Source organism: Crassostrea angulata, chromosome 8, assembly GCF_025612915.1.
Source record: "Crassostrea angulata isolate pt1a10 chromosome 8, ASM2561291v2, whole genome shotgun sequence".
In the NCBI taxonomy this organism is placed as follows: Eukaryota; Metazoa; Mollusca; class Bivalvia; order Ostreida; family Ostreidae; genus Magallana; species Magallana angulata.
Genome location: NC_069118.1, coordinates 59,092,009 through 59,117,333, shown reverse-complemented (window position 1 = coordinate 59,117,333; position 25,325 = coordinate 59,092,009). Strand labels below are relative to the sequence as shown.

The 25,325-nt window shown below is 34.8% G+C and overlaps 1 protein-coding gene across 4 annotated transcripts; it reads left to right on the top strand.

Annotated features, from left to right (window-relative positions):
• Positions 1-859: 859 nt before the first annotated feature.
• On the top strand, positions 860-22,381 carry LOC128161673 (uncharacterized). 4 transcript variants are annotated; one of them, XM_052825033.1, is made up of 2 exons: positions 860-966; positions 21,086-22,381. In XM_052825033.1, the coding sequence occupies exon 2, from the start codon at positions 21,142-21,144 to the stop codon at positions 22,348-22,350; it is 1,209 nt and encodes a 402-aa protein (XP_052680993.1). In that variant the 5' UTR covers positions 860-966; positions 21,086-21,141; the 3' UTR covers positions 22,351-22,381. The 4 variants fall into 4 exon arrangements, with proteins under 4 accessions (XP_052680993.1, XP_052680992.1, XP_052680994.1 ...); XM_052825032.1 differs by lacking the exon at positions 860-966 and adding an exon at positions 8,940-9,259; XM_052825034.1 differs by lacking the exon at positions 860-966 and adding an exon at positions 10,223-10,303.
• The last annotated feature ends 2,944 nt before the right edge of the window (positions 22,382-25,325 follow it).

The window sequence follows — 25,325 nt, the reverse complement described above, 5'->3', positions numbered from 1 at the left end:
GAGAGTTGCCTCCCTTTCCCGTAAAAACGTGATTGAAAAATAGATTAAAATCCTTCAGAAGCGTGAAAAAAAATATGGAAACGATTCAGAAATGATTAATCTTAAAATTATACCTAAAAAAAATGTGGAAATGTTTCGGTAAACAACAGGAAAAATACATACAAATATTCAAACTCATACGTGGTCGACCAGGACTTATAAGATAAGAAAATCAAGCTTCAAATTAAGACTTGGAAGTATGGAAATTGAAAATAAAATGTTGCACTAATGTAAGTATTCAAGCCTTTAATATAGATGATGTTTTTTTTGAAATACGACAAAAGTGCCGACTTGGCGAGTCAGCGCGTGATCAAAAGAACGGTGTAATGACAACAAACGGGATAAAAAACTAACAGTAATAGTGTACTTCACATCCTTGCACATAAATTATCTTTAATAATAGTGAAATCATGAAAAAAACATTAATTTATTCCCTTTATTGGCTTCGTCATCGGAAACAGAATTGACCAACTTTGACATCAAATAAAATTTGATTTGCCCAACGAACGTATATTTTTGCCAAATACATTCTGTTGAAACATGTCTTATAAAGCATTTAAACGTATTTTCAGACCTGCATATGAATAATCCGCTTTGCACGATCAATTTTCCTGAGTGCCCTGTTTTCACGTAAAAATGGGATATTTTGATTAACTGCGCATGCGCCGAACTCCTTTTACGGAGTATTTTTTCTTTTGATAAATCACTTCCGATTACTCCGTTTTCGGAGTCCGCCCAGTTATAATTGATAATAGTTTATTAATTAATAGTATAGTCAAAAACAAGACACCGTTAATAGTCACCGCGCCTGTGGGTGAATGTAGCGAGTTTGTAGACGATTTACAGCCGTTCACCAGAATTTTAGATCCCTGGAAAGCGATCTGAAGTCACCGATAAGGAAGTTTTCTTGGATTGAAGTCCATGTGGGTAATGTATTGGGTGATTCTATTATCTGGCGATACCTTAAAGTGCCTAGAGTGTCATTAATCTCTAAGGTTCAGTCGTTGAAATTGAATTCATGAACTAAGTTTATACTTATTGTGGATCAAAAGGGAAGTACATGTAGTTGTATTGACTTGGGCCATACAGATGAAAATAGTTTTAAAAGTGGTATGAAACACCTCCTGATATTAATGTGGATAAAAGTACACTATATTTGAAATACTTTTACCCGTTTTGAATTTTTAAATTGTTCAATATATGACCTCAAATATTTTTATTTATTTTTTTTTTTTTGTGGAAAGATAAAAATTGTGAAATTCCAAATGGGTGTCGAACTCATGACCTACTCAAATGCCCATACCCAATGCTCTAAGGTGTAAGGAAACTATTTCGGGAAAGAATTTTTTTTTTACAAATATACTTGATTTTAATTTTTATTTCGATAGAAAGATTGTCACAATATGGAAATGTCGCATACCACCCTAAGTTTGTTTCTGATGAATATTTAGTTCATTCTCAGTCAAATACATTTATATATTAGTTTTTAAAAATCCATGAACCACGTCGTGCTTATAGAATGTTGAATGACTAAAAATAAGAATCCCAATAGCATATTATATGACATCGTCCCAAACTAAAGGTCTCTGATCGAGTAGCGGAGCGGATCTGAAAACCTTGACTTGGGAAGATGTTTAAATGAAAAGAAAACTAAATAATTCCTTTAATTTAATGCAAATTTAGATAATCCAAAGAATGCGGGTTATGTTGAAAATGTAGCCAGTTATTAATAATCATTTATTAAAAGAAATAAACTTCACCGAAGCCTAAATGTATTCTTAAAATGAAAGAAAAAGTACCATACGCCAGAGAAAACACGTTATTGCTAGAATGTGTTTTCTATTATGCAATAATTTAAAAAATGACAGTACATTGCCTTTTTCCTGAGTGTTATGCAATTATATGTCATTGGGAAGCTATATATAATCTGTCAAGCCATGAATGAGATGTGCATACTTTGGAGAGTCACTGCACCGTTTATTGATGTGCTAAATATATACATACTCCTTTATACATGATGTGGACGACTGTGTTCTATCATTCAAATATGAAACAAAATACTAGACACTGAAATGGACCAAGTCCTTGTGAACTTCCTGTTGGTTTTTGGGAAAAGTCTTGATTATTTGATCATTTCCATTGGCGGGGGGGGGGGGGGTGTTCTTCGTAAAGGACGACCAGTATTGAATAAGCGAAGAATAATGTACGTCCATGTAATTTTAATCGTAACATTTTCTCTCCTCGTGTACTTCCTCATGCGCAGATCTGGGGGAGCTTGTTGGGGTGGGTTAAAATTCACATTGTAAAGGTACCGGAAATCAGTCTTGTTTCTCCCATGGAAACAAATATAACACCCCCCCCCCCAAAAAAAAAAATTACTATTGGCGCATGCTTGTTTTCCTTATTTGGTTGTGATAAGGCAAAGGAGAAATAATATATTTTATTTATTTTTTGTTTATCTTTTTAAAATTATCCTGACAGCATTTTCCTTAAACTGCTTTAAGTACACCTAAAGATGCAAGTGGAAATAGGTCGGCTTTTTTAGTCTGAATTTTCTATAATCTTCCTCTGTACATACTAAAGGGGCGGAAATTAACCATGGGTTTAGGACAAGGGGACTTACCGCTGACCTATGATGGATATTACCGATCAGGATATTGGAAAAAGGAAAGATTGTCTTCATCTCGATTGTTCTGAAGGCTGTGACAGAAAACGTGAATCATTTTGTTAAAGGAAACGGTCTATAACTTTAAAATTCGAGTCAAAGACAGCGCACGTCAGCTCAAATCGCGTTCCACTACCCAGATATTCTCCTTTTATTATTTTTTTTATTTTTTTTTTACTTTTTAAAAGAAATGTAGAGTACATCTCTCCAGGTTTATGATTAAAACTTTTATAATTGGAAGAACACCAGCTGTATGTACATTGTATGATCAATGATTGTTTCGGTTTAGTCAAAGTAACCTGTTTAATGTAAAATGGTGTTGTTAGTAAATAGAGAGTATATATTACATATAAAACAAATGTATAACGATTTATTCCGTAGATCACTAGGCATGTTCACCCCTCCAAACTCTGAATTAGATTCTGGGCCTCTCTCTGAAAATTGCATGTGTAAAACTTTACCTGTTTTTTAAAAGATGTACATAAAGAATCTATAAAAATGGTATGTATTTTTTATATTGTTATCATTAAATCTATCACGGGTAAAAGGGGCACATCTTGAAAAATGTGTTCCTATGTGACAGGAAATTCATCGAGTGTGACATGGGAAAATATTTGTTCGGTATACATGTCGATTCGACCAAAAAAAAACAACGATCGTGTATATGTGCGTTTAGGAAGGAATTCATGAATTCGTGCACATTTCATGATTATCGTGTAAATATTTTTTAGTGCAACTCAAATTGAATTTTATAATTGTACGTGAAGAAATTCATAATTATGCTGTTCATCAGCCAGTGTAACTGCATGTAGAAAAGACGATGAGTTGTAAAACTCAATGATAATAAATTGAAAATTGAAATTGACGCAATATGCAGACCGCTGCATAATTATGATAACTTTAATTATCTACGCATGTAATCGCCTTCTCTACAGAATTGTTTGTCAGTAGTGAAAACATTCATTTCGTTTCTAACTATTAAAGACGTCAGTGATTTTATTAAGAAACAACATTTTGTAGATGAAGATTTAACACATACGTCATGTATTGTACGCTGACTAAACAAGATTGAAATAATCAGGCTAATCTTAATCCAATGCCTGATCATTTAACGAGGCGTCACCGATTCACGCTTATATAATGTATTTTCATTTGTTTTCTTCTGTTCCGTGTCGCCGGTCATCATCATTAACTTATAAAGATAATTGTTAAAATTAATTGGACTGTTTTGATTTTAGTGCTTGTTTGATAGTTGTGCAATAATTACATAAGAATATTGAGCCGTTTGCTGTAATTTTTCAAACAATTATGTGTATGCGTTCTTCTAGAATAAACCTTGCATTTGTTTCAAGACAGCATTTTTTTTTTATTGTTAAACAATTATTTTTATTATGCAATAAATATAATAATGATTCGGCTCCAAAAAATATACCTAATGTACTCGGTGTTTGTGCTCTCTGGGGGGAGGGGGGGTATGTTTTCTTTTCTTTCTGTGATTGGCTTCTTCCGATCACGACTGTGTCCCTATGAGACATCCGACAAATTATACTATTTGTGCACGCATTGCGCCTCGCACTTCTTTGTTTTCTATGCTGAAACAGCTTCATGTAAATCTAAAAAAGCATTCCAATGCGTTTTATTTCAAATGAAAACATTTACGAAGGTTGTTCGGAAATTATTGAGACATTTACTCTTACTCGAGAAAAAAAATCATTGAAATTTCACTTGAAAATAAACCAGGATGCCTTTAACAATCTTTAAATTTAACGAAGTTAATGACATCATTTGTTCATTCCTGGTAAACTAACAAACAAACTTGCCTACATACAATGACCCGGCGCAACCACAACCTCATCGCAACGTCATTTTAACGTTTTTTCCTTGGTCCTATGTAATTAACTCCTTACAAATGAAAGTAAAAGATGAACTATTCTTCATTTTTCATCTTTTCTTTTTTATTCCAAAATGACAACAATCGTTACATATACTTTCTATGATTTTCTGTGAAAAAAAAAATCGATCGAGTTATTACTTCCCAAAAGTCAACTTACTGTGGAACTTCTCTTTCATTCACTCTGTACATATCTTAAAACTGTTAAAATCAGTTTGTGTTTTAAAAACAGTACTAAATATTCAACCCCTTTGTTTTAATTGTAGTTAAACAATCGGTAAATGAACCCCAAATAGCTGAAGCTTTTGGCCCCTTTCCATCATATACGGTTACATTGTGATTCAAATCACGTTTTTAAGGTACTTCACTTCACCTACACTTATACTTTTTTTTAGACAGTACGTCACAAGATGGCGATTTAAATGTTTTGTTAACCTGTTTATATCGTTCGAATGGGTTGTATATCGTTGTAGCTCAGTGGCTTAAGTATTGGGATTCTGAACCGCAGATCATGAGTTCAAATCCGCGTGGAGCTTTTGTTCATGTTAACTGAATTAAATTTTTGGAAAAAGTAATTTATCATCAAAAATTGCACGTTTTTTGCCTATTAGACTTAAATACTTCTTATCCATTATAATACCTATCATAATCAAGTAATTTTCTGCTGATTTGAGAAAATATTTCACGGTGTAGTGAGCCACCTTAAATGCGCAAGAATCGTAATCAGAAGTACACTTCGCCTTTTATAAGTGAAGCTTATTCAGTCCTTGCTACTTCGGAAATCAACAAAACGGTTCTTCATATACTATTTTTCATGTTTATAAAATTGCATGTAATTCTTTCGCATTTCATTAACATGAAGCTGATTGGTGGTAACACATTTCGCCAATCATCCCTTTAAAAGAAATACTTGTTATTTTTTCATATTAAATGTACCTTTTAGAATTTTTTTTTTTTTTTTTTTTGGGGGGGGGGGGGGGGTCAAGACTCCATCTCAGACACTGTACTATTCTGGGTATGGTAAGTATTTGAATAGAGCATCAAAAAGTACATGTAATTTATTTATTATATATTGACCTATGTATCGTTTACAATGAAGAGTATACATTTACATAAAATCAAACACCCGGCCAATTGGACTTATAAGTCACTGATAACACTAAACGATATTTTGACACATGCTGCGAGAATTTGCTTTGATTTCTATTTTGGTCCTCAGTTCTCTTGTGAAAAAAGCCTTGAAACACTTCACTGATCCTTGAATCTTAAGAGCATGTATTATAATAATAATTTCCAGACAGGTAACGTAACATAAATTAACATGTCGATATTTATACCCTAGCGAATCGTTCTAACGTAACATTAACGTGTAGATACTAATACCCTAGCGAATCGTTCTAACGTAACATTAACGTGTAGATACTATTACCCTAGCGAACCGTTGTAACGTAACATTAACGTGTAGATACTAATACCTTAGCGAATCCTTCTAACATAACAATAACGTGTAGATACTAATACCCTAGCGAACCGTGGTAACATAACATTAACGTGTAGATACTATTACCCTAGCGAACCGTTGTAACGCAACATTAACGTGTAGATACTAATACCTTAGCGAATCCTTCTAACATAACAATAACGTGTAGATACTAATACCCTAGCGAACCGTGGTAACATAACATTAACGTGTAGATACTAATACCCTAGCGAACCGTTGTAACGTAACATTGACGTGTAGATACTAATACCTTAGCGAATCCTTCTGAAATAACAATAACGTGTAAATACTAATACTCTAGCGAACCGTGGTAGCATAACATTAACGTGTAGATACTAATACCCTAGCGAACTGTTGTAACGTAACATTGACGTGTAGATACTAATACCATAGCGAATCCTTCTAAAATAACAATAAGTGTAGATACTAATACTGTAGCGAACCGTGGTAACATAACACTAACGTGTAGATACTAATACTCTAGCGAACTGTTGTAACGTAACATTGACGTGTAGATACTAATACCATAGCGAATCCTTCTAAAATAACAATAAAGTGTAGATACTAATACTGTAGCGAACCGTGGTAACATAACACTAACGTGTAGATACTAATACCCTAGCGAACTGTTGTAACGTAACATTGACGTGTAGATACTAATACCATAGCGAATCCTTCTAAAATAACAATAAAGTATAGATACTAATACTGTAGCGAACCGTGGTAACATAACACTAACGTGTAGATACTAATACCCTAGCGAACTGTTGTAACGTTACATTGACGTGTAGATACTAATACCATAGCGAATCCTTCTAAAATAACAATAAAGTGTAGATACTAATACTGTAGCGAACCGTGGTAACATAACATTAACGTGTAGATACTAATACCCTAGCGAACTGTTGTAACGTAACATTGACGTGTAGATACTAATACCATAGCGAATCCTTCTAAAATAACAATAAAGTGTAGATACTAATACTGTAGCGAACCGTGGTAACATAACATTAACGTGTAGATACTAATACTCTAGCGAACTGTTGTAACGTAACATTGACGTGTAGATACTAATACCATAGCGAATCCTTCTAAAATAACAATAAAGTATAGATACTAATACTGTAGCGAACCGTGGTAACATAACACTAACGTGTAGATACTAATACTCTAGCGAACTGTTGTAACGTAACATTGACGTGTAGATACTAATACCATAGCGAATCCTTCTAAAATAACAATAAAGTGTAGATACTAATACTCTAGCGAACCGTGGTAACATAACATTAACGTGTAGATACTAATACCCTAGCGAACTGTTGTAACGTAACATTGACGTGTAGATACTAATACCATAGCGAATCCTTCTAAAATTACAATAAAGTGTAGATACTAATACTGTAGCGAACCGTGGTAACATAACACTAACGTGTAGATACTAATACTCTAGCGAACTGTTGTAACGTAACATTGACGTGTAGATACTAATACCATAGCGAATCCTTCTAAAATAACAATAAAGTGTAGATACTAATACTCTAGCGAACCGTGGTAACATAACATTAACGTGTAGATACTAATACCCTAGCGAACCGTGGTAACATAACACTAACGTGTAGATACTAATACCCTAGCGAACAGTTGTGACATAACGTTAACAGTAGATACTATCAACGCAGCGAACCGTGGTAACGTAGCGTACTAAAACCTTGACGATTCGTTCTTACGTAATATAAGCATGTAGATACTAATACCATAGTGAATTGTTTAAACGTAACATTAGTGTGCAGTTACTCATATCCTAGCGAATTGTACTAACGTTACATTAACGTGTAGATACTAATGCCCTAGCGAACCGTTCTAAGGTAACATTAACGTGTAGATACTAATTTCCTAGCGGACCGTTGTAAAATAACATAAAAGAGTAAATACTAATACCCTAGCAAACCGTCATAATTTAGCATTAACTTGTAGATACTAATACCCTAAGCGATTCGTTCTTACTTTACATAAGCATGTAGATACCAATACCATAGTGAATTGTTTAAACCTAACATTAACGTGTAGATACTAATATCCTAGCGAATCATCATAACGTATCATTAACGTGTAGATACTAATATCCTCGCGAACTGTTCAGTTTGATTTATATTACTGTATGCATAGACCTGTCAGTAGACCTCTCAGTAGGCCTGTCAGTTGGCCTGTCAGTAGGTCTGTCAGTAGACCTGTTAGTTGGCCTGTCAGTAGACCTGTCAGTAGACATGTCAGTAGACCTGTCAGTTAAGATGGTAAATCACTGATATATAAGGATCCAAATTTTCTTGTAAAACTTTTTTTATTTACGCCCATGCCTCGAATTTTTTATGCTTTTATGCATCAAAATATTAAACTACTCTCGCACATTTACCTAACGCAATTAAAGTACGTTTCATTGAAAGTCACGGAATTTGGCAGACTTAAAGCCAATCTTCAATGACTCACTGTAAATAGTGCGCTTACGACGTATGGACGATTTATTGACGATTCTGATCGTGATCACTTTCACAGGAAGTTACGTCATCACAAACAGGTGACTACTGTTTCAGACCGTTTACACTATCTTTGACAAGCCGAAAATTTACACGCTAGAAGTGTCAAAATCAATTACGTACGTTTTGTTCGGATACAAAGTACCAAACCAAATTTATTTATCTAGAAGAAAATTATAATTGAAGTTTTGTTTTCACGAAAAAAATTTAAATGTCTTCCCACAAATGCAATAAGCTCAATTTCATTAAGTTTTGGGAAGATCGCAATGGTTATAGTAAATATTGAATGTAATGCTGCGATATTAGTAGAAACAGCGGCGAGATGAGAGGGAGCGCCTCAGTGATACCAGCGATTCTACCACGGGAACGACACAGCCAATGACAAAGTGCAACAAACGACTGTACATTAGACACGCATTTCTTTTCATTCGTTTGAACAAGAGAACGACAACTAAGATATCACCGTCAACTTACGCTGTGACGTCATATTCTATAGTCTGCCGTTGGAATTAATATTTAACATTGCATATTTACGCAGTACTTATGATAAAACCATGAGTGTACATGAAGTTAAAGCTCTACTCTTGGTGTTGTGATATTCGGGGATGCAAAGGATGACTTACTAAATCACTGTAAGTATGTGTAATATACACATATGTATATGCTTTTTAAAAATGATAAATTTTCAAATTTGAATATTGATGGTTGTCTTAACTTACGATGACGTGTCGTATATGTTGTTTCAGCTTTTATCTCGGCGTTCTCTCTCCCTAAGATATTTTGCGACCCTGCGCGGCGTGTTAACGATGTTATGAAATGTTACTGGGATATGTTGACGGTTTGGTAATCAGGAGAAATCATGAAAAAAGATATCTGTTACAAATCAAAGTGATAATGTAGACCTGCACAAGATCAAGTGTTTGCTGGCATGGATAGAATAACCTGGATGTGTATGTACGATCATCCATAAACTTCTTTAACAAGACTATCATCAACTGATATAGAACTGATATTCATCTAAATCAGTTTTATCGAATTTATTGAATGTAAACAAAAAAATGTAAAATATCTTACATTTAGTCAAGATAACCTGGTTTATTTGAAATTGGAAATAATATATACCTCTGCAGTCTTCTTTATATGAACCTTGGAAATATATCGGTTATATTGATTACAGGTGGCGTGTTTCTTCGAAAATTGCATCAGAATTTTAAAATTTGATTCCAACAAAATATTAATATTTGTTACGTTTAATGAAAAATGTTTTGCATACGAACATTTTACTAAGAAATAATAGAGATTAAATTGTTTAACTTTCTTCTTTAAATAGGGAAACAGTCTCTGGCGTTGTCATTTTTGGATGTTTTATCAAATCTCCATCAGTAATAACGGGTTAGAAATTCGCTGTAGCACTGTCATTACAGCAGAGGCATTATTTATGTAGCAGCGACGCGAAAGGACAGCTAAGATACACTATCGTACTAATAAATAATACATTTAGTACAAACCAATACATCCCCGCAATGAAGGAATGGAACTTCATTAGAACCGTTTTAACAAGAGCTTGAACTTTGGGTAGCTGTGTCAAACAGCAATGTGACGTATGCCTGTCTATTTCATCGCTAGCCACTCAGCCAGGGCTCTTTGAAATCAACAAGATTTGTGTGGCTTTTGAGGTAAGACTACGCATTCGGTACACATTTCGCTTGAACAGCGTCATTTTTAACTTATTTTGACGCAAGGACAGATGGCTACGCCCTACTGATCTTGTTAAAATGGTTCTAAATTTGCCATACCCCGAACTTTGCAAGACATAGTACCTTGTTCTCTACGCATGTAGAATACCAGAGGCTCTCTGCAATAATGGAATTATGGACCTTCCTGTATCCCTTACTCCGAACTGCAGGGTCGTGTTTCTCTATGTTGTGTAGAGCTGGGGATCAGAGCGGTGGAAACCTCAGGTCTCCCGCCGCTACATGTACACTCGGGGAATACCTGGCGGTGTTCGCGTATCCGACATGACAGAGCGATGTTTGCTATTCACGATAAAATCGGTTTCCTCTCTTCCTCGATTCAGAAGTCGCTACATCATGTCAGATTCGGTGGTTGGACTGTTCACTTAATATACGAGGTAACACTGTGTGAAAACCCGTTTAGTTATAGATAATGAGTGTACTTTTTAAAATTTCAAATTGTATTCTGATTGAAAATTATATAATCGTTAGTGTCAATTAAAAGTGAACTACGGTGCCTTACAACCCCCCGATAGTTTTGGTTATGTTTTGTATCGCGAAGGCTGGTTAGTTAAACTTATTAAATAATTTTAGATATACTGTCGCTTCTCTTTCTAATAAGCTTATTTTTTAAAATGCGTTTTCCTTTATAAATCAGAAAAACACAAGTTTGTCCCGTTAACTATTAGATAATAATTGGCCTTCAACTCGCCGCCATTTTTAGTCCACGAAGCTCTACCGGAGGCTTATCAAGTTTAAACCTACAGTTGTTTAAAAAGATCAGTTAATTACTCCTAACTGGATGTTCAATTCTTATTCTTAGATGATCAATTATGTTTAGAAATATGTATAATATGCATTCATTTCGATTGATTGCTTCCGGTCGAGGTACAATGGCCCAAGCTTAAGATGGCCCCAGTCATAATGTCCTTTCTGGTATAATATATTTCAACAAATAATTCATACAACATGAATGTTTTATTAGAAAGGACAATGGTCATTGATTTATATTATAAGCGCTTTATATAAAAATGTAGACAATTAATGTTTATGGCATTGTATATACCGGGTACATGTAGGTTTTGTTTTATATGTATGGCATTGTATATACCGGGTACATGTAGGTTTTGTTTATATTTGCCAAAAATATCAGCTGTTGCTGACCACACTATTTGAAAAAAAATATATAGCAAATGCTAATTAAGTATATTAACGTTTTATATTCATTTATCATTCATTTTTTTGAAAATTCTAACACAGTTTGTTATCCGTTCGTACCGTCTGTATTGTTTACATTAACTCCCCGGTGAGCTCAGATGTCGGACGGCAGAATTCTTTTTCTGACGTCTAATAATACACGTGTGTTGACAACTTTAGTCTTCACATCCTCCCACGCGCGTGAGATTAACAAGATAATCCCTCCTCGAAGGAGGAGCGACAACATTCGACCGTACAGATATATTGTACGTAGAGAAGAGAAGCAATTTTATTTTCTAAGATGGCTAATGTACGGGGGGGGGGAGGGGGGAGGGGGGGAGGGGAGGGATGGGGGGGGGCAGACTGATTCCTCACTACAAGTCACAGGATATATAAATCTACAATACATGTCACTGCGCTGAACAAACTAATTCATCAGCGATGGTACTTTAAGGTTAATCAGCCTCCAGAAACAGCGTGCCTCAGCTTCTGTGTACAATGTACTCGCATATAATAGGGCCGTTATAATGATAATAAGACCGTTAATTATTACGTCGGCTCGGTGACCTCTGCTTCTACCGGGTTTATACAGTGCAGTGTGCTGCAGCTTTCACAATGAATTGAAATTGATTAAAGTCTCAAATTATTCTTTAAAATCACTCGATCTCGCCTCATGAACATCATAAATATCGTCAAATAATAATCAAAATGTCATCATCATCATCATCATCATCATCATCATCATCGTTATTATCATCATCATGGTCCCTCACACATAGTTTCAACTCGACCGAAAAACAAGCAGGATTTAATGTTTTTCACAGGTCGTCCATCCGAATTATTTTTCAGAACGGGGGCTACAGACCTGCATCTACATTTAACCCTTCTCACCTCCGCTATTTATTTTCAGACCTGCATGTAAATTTAACCCTTCTCACCACTGCTATTTATTAATATCATCGAACATCTCGCAAACCGAAATGTACTGCTGCATGTATACACGACTTTGACACCAGCGGCCCCTAGCTTGTGGTGAACGCGGTGCGAAGAGTGGGGGATAGTTTCATGTCTGGAAAATATTCTAAATATTTAGCACATTAAACATCAGAAGATATTTTAAGAAGTCGATCAGTAAACGGTTTGATATAGCTTTCTTTCTTTTTTGTATTGCCTAAATGATTTCAAGCTATGAAAGAGGTAAGCTTTTTTGATAAATTATTGGGGGGGGGGGGTCAGAAAAAAAATATTTTAGATCAATATATCCCTTTTTAGAGATTTCAACATTTTACATGTATATTCAGCATGAAACAAACCAAGAATGCTGAGAACATATTTGTATTTATTAGATTTTATAAAAAAATAAAACTCCGAGCAAGACAATTTTTGACACATGCGCAGTAAAACTTGATTGATTACCAACGTCAATTTTTTGTTTCAATTTCTTTTTTTTTTTCATTTTGAAACAACCTAGAAACTGTTTTACGAAAACTTCAACACAGTCTTCAAATACATGTAATTGATAATGATTTTTTTTTAATATTCCATATGTTCATCTTCTTGTTTTCCTTTGAAATCAATCTTTCCATTTTCAAATTTGAATTATTTTAACCCCAATGTTTAATCGAAAAAATTGTGAAAGATTTCTAAGGTTTGATTTTATTCTTATTTATATAAAAATGTTAACTTCATAGAACAATATAAACTTAAACTCGGTTCGTCAAGCTGTATTGATTTGCGAGTTTCTCAGAAAGCCCAAGCAAATCTAATATGTGAACGCGATTCTTCGTACCTGTACATCCTGTTCCCGCGGTCTAGAGCTAGCTTTAGATACGAAAATGAGAAGAAAGAACCAGCTATAACTATTCGGCAATAAAATAGGCGCAGAACAACAGCTCTATTGTCATTACAGCATTGTGCCTCCAATCGACATCGAGATGAGATTCAGTTCAGTTTTCTTTGTCTATACGATTACTCTGTAGCATTGTTTTTTTTTCCAAATTGATATTTAGATGATGATGTCGGAATATAACAAAGGACGACATTTTTTTAACAATTAATGGTTAATTCACACACACCCCAAACATTTCCCTTTGTTATCATGGTATTTCACCTGTCAGGTGAGATATTTACCTTTCAAAAATAAATTCCTACAGGAAAATAATTTTTTTCCATAGGAAAAACAATATTTCTATCGGAATACAAGAGCTTCTTATAGGAATTTCAATTCCGATAGGATTTGATAAAAATACGATAGGAACTTTAAATTTCCTATAGGAAAACTACCTGAATCAAATTCCTACCGGAAATAGCTTTCTCTAATAGGATTTTTAGAAAATCCCTTAGGATTGTCAATATTTCCTGTAAAAGAATCATTTCTCCTATGGGAATTATGATTTTCCTATGGGATATTAATTTTTAAAGTTAAATATATCGCTGCTGTCAGGTGAAAGACACTAAACATAAAAGTGGCTGTATACTATCTAGACAATGGTCTATCATTTGGTATTGAGGATTTTACGAAGCTGCATCTTGTAAGCGGGTGCACCTATCCGGCATGGGTTTTTTTGTTTTGTTTTTTTTTTTTTGTTTTTTTTTTTGTTTTATTTCCGGAACCAGAAGTGTTCATATCATGCAAGATAGTTTTCTTTGCAATTCTTTCCCACACACGGCATATTTTTTTCTTTTATTCTCTTCACTACATAATGTTTCGTGGCGTAGAATGCATGCATTGATATCGCAAATTTAATCATTACTTGAATGTACCCCGGAATTAATCATTATGTAGATCTTGGAGAAATGCACTAGGAAATGTTGTTCTTTTTAAACGATTTGTCAAAAGTTTGAATTGTTTATCTTGTGCAGGTACCACAAGGATAAATTAGAAATTGGAACTTTTAATTGACATTTCGATTCACTTTTTTACGATAGAGATAGGACAGAGATACTCTATCTTCAAAAGAAATTACAAAAACGGTTTTTCTGGATGAGATGCTAGTAGATCATAAACTCGTTTTCTTTGAAGTTTCCAATACAGGAATTTTATGATGAAAATATACGACATCAGACAATATTTTAGTGATTAGTTGGAATTTTTTCTTTGAGAGTTGAGATTATGTCACAGGTCTTAATTGTTGCTGATACATGTATATTGCAATTGGTTTCTGACTAGAAGCTAATCTCTCTCTCTCTCTCTCTCTCTCTCTCTCTCTCTCTCTCTCTCTCTCTCTCTCTCTGAAAAAAAACCAAACAAGAACAGGAACAGGAACATATTCCTCCTTGAACTTCTCTCAGTCTGCCTTTTAAATGAAGAATCTGATTAAAACCAAATGCTAGATCCGAGAATAGCTATAACTTCATTTAACGAATTGCTGTATTTTTTACCCACTTCTCGCACAATTCAAACAAATACAAACATTCGATGCAATAAATTAGTTTAAGAAATAAAAAAGAAAACTGTAAAAACGTTCTCTCTTTTTGTTTGATTAATTTACTATTGCCAAAAAAAATTTTAACAACGAACACGCGGCCATCTTTTAGACCCTTCGCTGACGTAATCAATGTAGTAAACTGTATTAATAAAACTCAATCAATGAGGATGTAAGTTGGTTTATCAATGATTCTGTCTAAGGAATCATGATCAAACGTATTGTAACTGTCCAGATAGGTGTTGGGACAAGTAGTAATTTATTATATAAACAGTGCATGTTAATTACTAAACTTGTTTAAATGAAAGTCATGCAGCCCCATCCTCATCAGCCCCGTCACATAGTACATACTTTGAAAATCTTATACTTGTAAATGTAATATCATTAATGCATGCAGTGACTCAAATAGTATTCATTTATCCCCCCCCCCCGAACATCCTCTATTAAAGTTATAACTCAGCTATTTTATTAATATGGTGTCAACTCCCATTACATGTAGTTCGAAGCATTCGCGAACTGGAGCAGAATTTCATTTTTGTGTATATTTTAGATTATATGGGAGATTCAATGAAGTATTATAAAAATGTCATTCTAAAAACAGAAAAGATAACAATTACATGTATACCCCTGTGCCGGATAATGATGCCAGTGCAAAAATGGTATTTTTACACCCATTTAAGCTGCATGTATCATATGAGAGACCATTGCTTAAAAAAATTTAACCACCTTTGTGGCGAAGTTATCTCACCTGTCAGGTGAGATAATAACCTTTAGAAATTAAATTCCTACAGGAAAATAAATTTTCCTACAGGAAAACCGATTTTCCTAATGGATATTTGGCATTTCCTATCGGAATAAAAGAACTTCCTAAAGGAATTTAAATTCTGATAGGATTAGAACAAAACTTCCATAAGATTTTAAAAACCAGTAGAAAATCTTAATTTTCTAAAGGAAAACTACATGTCTGATTCAAATTCCTTCAGGAAATTCTTTTCTCCTCTAAAAAAAAAATTCTATAGGATTTAAAAAAAAATCTATAGGAGTTTTTTCTTATGGGAATTATTATTATTTTTCTGTGGGATATTAATTTTTAAAGGTAGATATTTCACCTGTCAGGAAAGACACACTTAAAACAAAGTGTTTATATACACTCTAGACAATGGACTATCATTTGGCATATACATGTATGGATTTTTTTTTTACAAAACTGCATCTTAAGCGGGTGAAAATTTTTTACCTTGGCATGGGCATATTTATCAGGCACAGTGTTTTAAATGAACTGTAATAGTCCCCTAGATTTATTTCGATATACTGTCATAGTCTACAACGTCATATTTTCGAGGTGTTCGCTCTTTGTCTGAGAGGCCAAAGAAGTTACGAGTGAACATCTGGGATTTGTCTTCCATCAGTTGATACTTTGACCCATTGAACAAAAGTGAAAGTTACCAAAAAACAAATATTCTAGATTCCGATTTATTTTGATTAAATGTCACCGAGATTAACGAGTAACGTCGTCTCTTGGAGCCCCTCAAGGCAACACTTTACACTGTCTCCAAAACAGCCCTCCGGATTGAACGAAGTCGAAATGAAAAATCTAATTCTTGAATTTTTTTTCCTTGGACAAATATTAATTCCGTACGTGATAAATCGATATCTTGTAAAAAATTCAATATTAGTATTGATTCTGCAAGGTCAGAGTCTTGTTCGCAGAACTATTTTCATTTATCAAACCAACAAAAAAGGGGGAAATCTAATTGATGCATTTATCTGTAAAATGCGCATTCGTTTTGGACCGGGATCACTTCAGATTTAAATTGGGTTACTTTACAATGATCATTGAAAATATCTTTAAATGCGATTCATGAGGAAAACCTTTTATTCCATTACTTTGGTTTTGTTTTCTTGAATTTTAAGATCGAAGACAAATTACCAAAATCATTTCGTAAAAATCCATTTTATGCACATACAACATAAAAATACCAAAACATTTTAGCGGAAAAAAAATGTTAATTAATAATACATGATAAAAAATTACAATAAAAACCACGAACGTTTGAGTGCAGATATTGACAACTGCCAAATACTGACAGGTTTTATGGTTGAAGACAGATTTATGTTTTATAAGAAACGCAAGCATTAGATTTGAAACCGAAAATAATTGTTTAAAATTAGATTATCTGCACGAGCCCTGTTATTGGCGATGAAATGCATCTCAGTAAATGTGTTCAGAGTTGTTTTTTGGAGTGAATTTAACCGAATTTCTAAGACAGTGTTTTCAGCTGTGCAAACACAACAAGGGCAAGAAAACAATTTGTGTATTGGTCGAGTTCCCTTATTTCTCTCTCTCTCTCTCTCTCTCTCTCTCTCTCTCTCTCTCTCTCTCTCTCTCTCTCTCTCTCTCTCTCTCTCTCCCATGCCATGGATTTCATTGCTATGATATCTTTATTCTTGTTTTATTCCTTCTAGCAATTACATTTCATCCGTCGGAAAAAAAATTTAGCTCTTCAAGCATGAATCTTTATACTCGTAAATTGTATATTCAAAGTAGATAATTTTAATCATTAGATTTATTCAATATTGTGATCCAAGGGAAAATCCACAAGTCGGACGGTATGCGTAATAAAAGTTTTATGAAAACCCCGAAAACTCTAAAACTGCTGAATTAACAAACAAAGTGAACATTTCTATACCGATAACAAACACAGGCACCTGACGTTAGAAATATTTTTTTACAGTAAGATTCCAAGAACTTTGACAATAAAAAGATTTGTGACAGTCGCCATTTTGATTTTTAAGACTGGCTTATCTGACACGATTTTCTTTATTTGCGATTCATGCAAAATTAATAGGTAAAAATAAATCCGTTCGCCACTTACTACTTTTTTGTGTAAACTCGTGCATCACCCACACAAATTACGATACAACCGTTCCTTTCATTAAAAATCATACTCCTAAAATCAGAGACATATATAACAGAGATTGTCAACTCCGCCATTAGCGTGTAAATGTTACGGGACCAACCTTACTTTGAGAACTACAAGTGCAACAGCAATCTTTTAAAAGTCATTAAATTTGAACATGATAGTGAACATGAACATAAACCTGTAAATATTTTAAGCATGTTTTATTTATGAAATATTTACAAAAAATCTTTATTAAGTTTTTAAATTACTTTTTTAAAACTTATTGACTTTTCACAAAGTAATAGTAATGCATTACTTTACTCATGTAATGGTAATGAAGTAATGGTAATGTAATGCATTATTTTACAATGTAATTCACCCCAAGCCTGATTCCAACTAAGCCGGAAAACATGAACATTAACATTTAACTTGGTTCTTCAATCGATAAGATTGTATATATTATACGATGTATAAGTCTTCCAAAATGTATAATCTATTACAGATTTTGCTTACAATGCATTGTTTAAAATTTAAATTCAGTTAAATCAACTAAAGAGCCAACGAACGAGAAGGCAAATTGTTTTTATTTTCTTTGTACAAAATTCCTTTAGAGACGAACAGCAGTCATACCGCAAGTAGACTGGAAGCAAATGAAACACCTATTTAATTTGTAAAACATCTGTGTATAACCCGCCCTGAGTTTAACTTCGGCTTGCGCGTGAAGTTTGGTAGGATTAAGGTGAAAGATTGTCAAAATAAAGTTCACAACTTTTCAAAAATGGCATATTGCGTTTTGGAACTTTAATTTCGATTCCACCATTAACCTCTTCTACTGATTAATGAGCTCGTACACCAACTGAATCGTCAACGGAGCTGTGCATTCAGTTACGTAACTCATTCCACATTTGAACCCGAGCAAGAATATTTTGATCAATAAAACTATTTGTTTATTTTCTAAATAGAATTTTGTTTATACACAGAGGACTTACAGAGATTTAATGCGTGTTTTTATAATTATACATATTTACTTAAATGCATGAAAACCATCTGCACTATTTTCTTACGCGTAGACTCAATTCATGTGTTCTACGCGTGCCTTCCGGTTTGAGACTTCGGTTGACAGTAAACCAATAGACGGGGTCACGTGACCCCGTCTAAAAATAAAACTTTTGGAAAATGTACAAGTATTATCGGATATTACAAATTAACGGGGTGAACTTCTCGTCTGTAACTCCAAACGCAGAATGACCGTAATAAGTCTAAAAACGAGTTTTAAATTGCGAAACAAAACTGTTCCTTCCTTTAAATTTGTCAATTCAGTAAACGCACAAATTTAAAAAAAACAAAAAACAAAAAAACAACAACAAACAAACGAATAAAAAACAATTGCTTATTTTTACAAATTAATTCACTTGATTTTATGAATATTACATAGCAAATCTTTCAAAGGCCTTCTCTCTACCTCCGTTAAAGCTTTTGTTTGCAAGAAATTTGCAGGAATATGTGTAAACAAGCGTGCATTTAAAAGCAAGTACATGTATTATTAATTCGAAGTTAACTAATATTTTCCTGAAAAAAAAAATACAAAGGATCAAAGACTACAAACTTGTTGCTTGGAAAATTTAGCTTGATATACTTCCAGTGCCAAACACTGCTAACCCTTCATTAAATCAGCATGTGCTTGATAACAATGATAACAATTATAACCTTCAAGATTAACTAAGTCACAAAATGAGGATGCAATTAGTTCACTTATTACATAGCGTTAGTGATGGGGAGGAGAATCGATGAGGTATTGGACACTGCCAATAAATGCTTATCGCTATTCATTGCGCTTAAAACCATAAGAGGGTCACATGAAGGTCAGATAACGGGACTCGGAAAAACTGTCTTTTACGCTCGCAGAAAAAATTATAATAAAAAAGTTCATGTCATTTGCCAAAGAGATCGCAAGGCGTAGAGACACGGATAACTTATTGTGGCGAGTTGCATCATTACATGGCGAGTGTTGCAACTCTTAGAAGTGCATTGAACGACAAAAATAACCATCTGCATTCGAGAGCGAGTTTTTACTATCGTAGGAACTACATGGTGAATGAAATGGTTTAATTGAAGAAACGAGACCCGGAAAAAAGACACTTGATTTATTAATGAGGCATGCGCAATAAAATGTACATGTGCAATCCATATCATTCCTTCAACAATTCGCTTTAAATCGTGTAGAGCGTGTTAATAATTCTACAGTGTGTCTCGATTCTTTTTTTTTCTTGGAATGATTGATATCATATACAACTCATTAAAAATAATAATAATAAAACAATTCTGAGGAAAATACGTTTTTATGGATTGTTATTACATTGTAATACCTGTATCGCAGTGACTCTATCAAAGAAGTATACACTGAAATAAGAAACACAGAATATAGTCAGAATAGTTTACACCAAAACACCTTGTGTCTGATACAATGTCACATGACCAATTTATCTAAAGGCTTTATAAATCTATTAGTTTGGTAAAACATCAAAACACTTCATGTCCAAATAGGTTTTTTTCTACTAATCTTTGAACCGAATAAATTCTTAGATGTATATTCTGTAGGCTATGGACTTCTGTTAAAGTTCACTTCACACTGTTTTTTCTAGAATCGTGAACCAATAAAAATATGCTCAATAAACAGTTCAGCAATGAAATTCAATTGATGAACCAGTGAATTGAGCCAAACAAAAAAGTGACATTCCGCACGCACCAACAAAGATGGCGGTTACGAGGTGCTTGGTGTTTGATCAGTTCATCCGATATCCAATGAATACAATTCGAGACCTAATTGTGAGAGAATTTATAGACCATCTGCTTACTGTTGGGTCTCTCATCTTTTTCAATTTCCTCTGAACTATTTAAACCAACGTAAATCGTTGTTTACGCTGATCGCGTTCGTCTCACCAGCTAATTACCCTGACTATAATAAGCATCAAAGAGCAGATCCCGATTCTAAAGAAACACCTCCATAAACAAACATTCTATTGGATCGTTCTGACCTCGACTTGGGAGACAGGGCTGTTTTTGTATTCTATTGTTTCCATTTTCTTCCTGCTTTGATTCCAACTGGCCTAACTGACTAGTACACAAAAGATCTAGAACAAGGGAGAATTCATTATTATTGCACAAATTCATTCTGTATTCTTTATATAAATATCTTGCAGGTTCTAAAACAGATCTATTGATTGACGCAATCTTCAGTGGATAAGATGTGAATACCATGGCGATTTTCAACACAACGTTAAACGTAAGTTTCCCGGACAACTCCAGCCTGACAAGGACATCCTTCCTGATACTGAACACGGTATATCCACCATTTTTGATCATATGCGGACTCATCTGCAACATTTTGGTCGTCTGCGTCATGCGAACGAGGTTTTTTCAGAAACAGAACATATCCGTGTACATGACAGCACTGGCTCTAAATGACGCCATTAGTTTGTGTATTTCTATGACGTCACATTGGCTCTACGTTTCTTTTGAAGACGTTTATGACAGAGATAAGCTGACGGACATATGCAAATTTCTTCAGTTCTATGGATGGGGAAATTGCGATTTCAGTATCCTGGTGTCCACCACGATGTCTGTAAACCGCGCCATTGCTGTTTCACTTCCGCTCAAAACTAGATGGAAGTACTCTAGCAGACGACCAAAGTTTGTCATCCTTTTCCTTCTATTTGTTGTGCTTGTGAAGAATATCCATTTTGTATTTTCATCAAAAATTGTGAAAAAGGATTATATGCGAGAAAAACTTTGTGACGTGTTTCCGGAATCGGAAATTTACAAAGTATTCTGGGAAAACGTATGGCCATGGCTTCATGTGTGTTTCCTATTTCTGTGCTTTGTCATCATCGCCGTCTCTAACACAATCTTGATACGTCAGCTGTACGCCTCGTCACATCTAGAAATCAGACGTCACCAGTGTTCAAATCATCGGCGGGAAAGCGTGGCAGTCGATTCGGCGGATTCCCGGTTACCGCTCAAACACAGAAACTCTTGTATGTGCAGCGAAAGCAGCAGCAGTTCTGCGGATCAGAGGAGGGGCTCTGTGCTACACAGCAGTGGGTTTGGGGGACACGGGAGCGCCGGGTCAGGGGATTTAAGACAATGGCAGACCATAACCCCCATGTTGATCGGAGAGTCCGTACTTATTCTTCTGCTCACCTTCCCGTTCAGTATAAAGCTCGCAATCGCTAGCGCCGACGCGGGGTATTCTCACATGCTTTTTTCCGTATTTTTCTACATGCTCTATACGAACAAATGTGCAACCTTTTTCGTGTACCTCGTCACAGGGTCTCGCTTTCGCATTGGTTTGAAAAAGCTGTTCTTCCGGTGCTGTCACAGTCGGAGGGCGGTCAGACGGAAGCAGTTCAAGGAGACGTTATTGTGGATAAACACGCTGTCGGAGGGAATCGTCCACAGACATTGAGGCTAATACGTTATTTATTTCTTTGTTTTTATTTATTGATTTAGCTCAGAAAATCTTGACTATAAGGAACCTAGCATACAAAGCAAATATCATTGGTGCAGAAGTTATATATGTATATAATATACACTTTGCTACAATGTGTTAAGGTTGTAAATCACTAAGAACTCATGTCAAGTTCCTTATAAGCAAGTTTTACTGTATAATTTATATTTACAGTAGATCTCTTTATTAATGACGTCATTTCTATTTTTGTTCCTACTCTCAGAGATTTCTATTTGTATAAATGTTTTAACTCTGTACAATTGTTTTATTTTTACTTAAATCACTTTGCTTTTTTAATTAAAATTGTTGTGTCAAATATTTGATGTGTCGTTATCATTTTGACGTTTGGTCGGGATCGGACTCCATGAAAAAAAAATCAAATTGACAGCTTCTCTGTATTTTCCACACGCGGAAAATCAGCTTCGAATGTACTTTTCCTTTCACAAAACAACATGAATACTGAAAAAAATCATTATCTGGTGTAATGTGGGGAAAATGTTCTTAAATTCAAAGATATGTCATAAAATATGCTACAAAACAGCCATGATACGAGGCGTCAAGCCGATATTGCCATTGATTCGGGGAGCGACTCCGTTTTGTATAAAATTCTTCTAGCATCAAGTGACGCCACACTGCACAATACAATCCAGGTGTTTTTCTGAGTTTTGCATAAAGGCCCGAGAACTTGCGATTGTAAAACTTATGTACATGTATGGTGGTCTATCGGCGGTTGATGATCAACTACATGTACGAGTTGATCGTAGTTTGATCTGGATAATTAAAGCTTAGTGAGGGTCCGAAAAATAGAGGATCAGATTTTTTCACATAGAATGTAGCAAATCGTACCAACCGTTTAAAATTATTTTATCTGAAAAAGTTGCACACCAGGTTGCTTTAAAAACATCTCATATTCCTGATGCATTTCTATTGATGGTCTTTTCTACACCACAATTAATGTTTCAAATCTGTTTCATCGACGTGGTATAAAAAATAAATGTATGATTCCAAGAAGGATTTAATTTTGGCTTGTGCAATAAGAACTTGGAAAGTACATGCCAATGATTCAGTAAGGTATAGAGAGATAGACATGTTGGAGGCCACTACGCATCTTGCATGAACGGGTCATTGAAAATTGGGTGCTATATTTACTATGAACGAATTCCAAAAAGCTATGCAACAAGCCAAGAGATTTATAGCTTTTTAGCTTCAGATTCACCTTCCCCTAATGAGTTTCTTCAAAGGACTGGTGTTTAATTTTTCATCAAAAAAGAACGAGTCTTGGTTTTGGATGCCAGCGAGCATACATATCGAGAGACTTCAGAGAGGTCTGGCTGCTCCACTCGCCCCACGCCTGTCTGTGTGTGGTAGAGAGATTCACCGACAGCATTTGAAAATCAAAGTACTGATATAACTGATACGCACATGTCGGGCATTAATGTTCGTTATACATGTGTTAAAGCTTTATACATGAATTCATAAATACACATTATTTCCCTTTTATCTCCGACTAAGTTGTTGATTTCTATTGTTATAATTATCGCTACACATCCTCTATACTATTCATTGCAGTGAGGCCCCGCCGTCACCAGTTTTCTTCAAGTCAATACTCAGCCTCAAGTCTGAGGTTTGACCTCAAATTTATGCACTTTTCTTGAAAGAATTTGAGTTGAGGAAATTCTGGTGACGGTGTAACCAGGTATTCTAAAATCCTCGATAAAGTAGAGCGCTAAAGGTGTCTTACTGTTATTTTGCAAATGCATAAACCATACACTGTATTAGATCGTGCAGTGACATTATAAATGCGTAAACCATACACTGTATTAGATCGTGCAGTGACATTATAAATGCGTCAACCATACACTGTATTAGATCGTGCAGTGACATTATAAATGCATAAACTATACACTATAGTGGATCGTGCAGTGACATTATAAATGTGTAAACCATACACTGTTGTAGATCGTGCAGTGACATTATAAATGCGTCAACCATACATTGTAGTAGATCGTGCAGTGACATTATAAATGCGTAAACCATACACTGTAGTAGATCGTACAGTGACATTATAAATGCGTAAACCATACACTGTAGTAGATCGTGCAGTGACATTATAAATGCGTAAACCATACACTGTAGTAAATCGTGCAGTGACCTTATAAATGGGTAAACCATACACTGTAGTAGATCGTGCAGTGACATTATGAATGGATGAACCATACACTGTAGTAGATCGTGCAGTGACATTATAAATGCGTAAACCATACACTGTAGAAGATCGTGCAGTGACATTATAAATGCGTAAACCATATACTGTAGTCGATCGTACAGTGACATTATAAATGCGTAAACCATACACTGTAGTGGATCGTGCAGTGACATTATAAATGTGTAAACAATATACTGTAGTAGATCGTGCAGTGACATTATAAATGCGTAAACCATACACTGTAGTAGATCGTTCAATGACATTATAAATGCGTAAACCATACACTTTAGTAGATCGTGCAGTGACCTTATAAATGCATAAACCATCCACTGTAGTAGATCGTGCAGTGACCTTATAAATGCGTAAACCATACACTGTAGTAGATCGTGCAGTGACCTTATAAATGGGTAAACCATACTCTGTAGTAGATCGTGCAGTGACATTATAAATTGGCAAACCATACACTGTAGTAGATCGTGCAGTGACATTATAAATGCGTAAACCATACACTGTAGTAGATCGTTCAATGACATTATAAATGGATGAACCATACACTGTAGCAGATCGTGCAGTGACCTTATAAATGCGTAAACCATACACTGTAGTAGATCGTGCAGTGACCTTATAAATGGGTAAACCATACTCTGTAGTAGATCGTGCTGTGACATTATAAATGCGTAAACCAAACACTGTAGAAGATCGTGAAGTGATATTATAAATGCGTAAA

What these genes read in the sequence shown, in the direction of transcription:
- LOC128161673 (XM_052825033.1), top strand. Translation starts at nt 21,142, where the DNA reads ATGGCGATTTTCAACACAACGTTAAACGTAAGTTTCCCGGACAACTCC.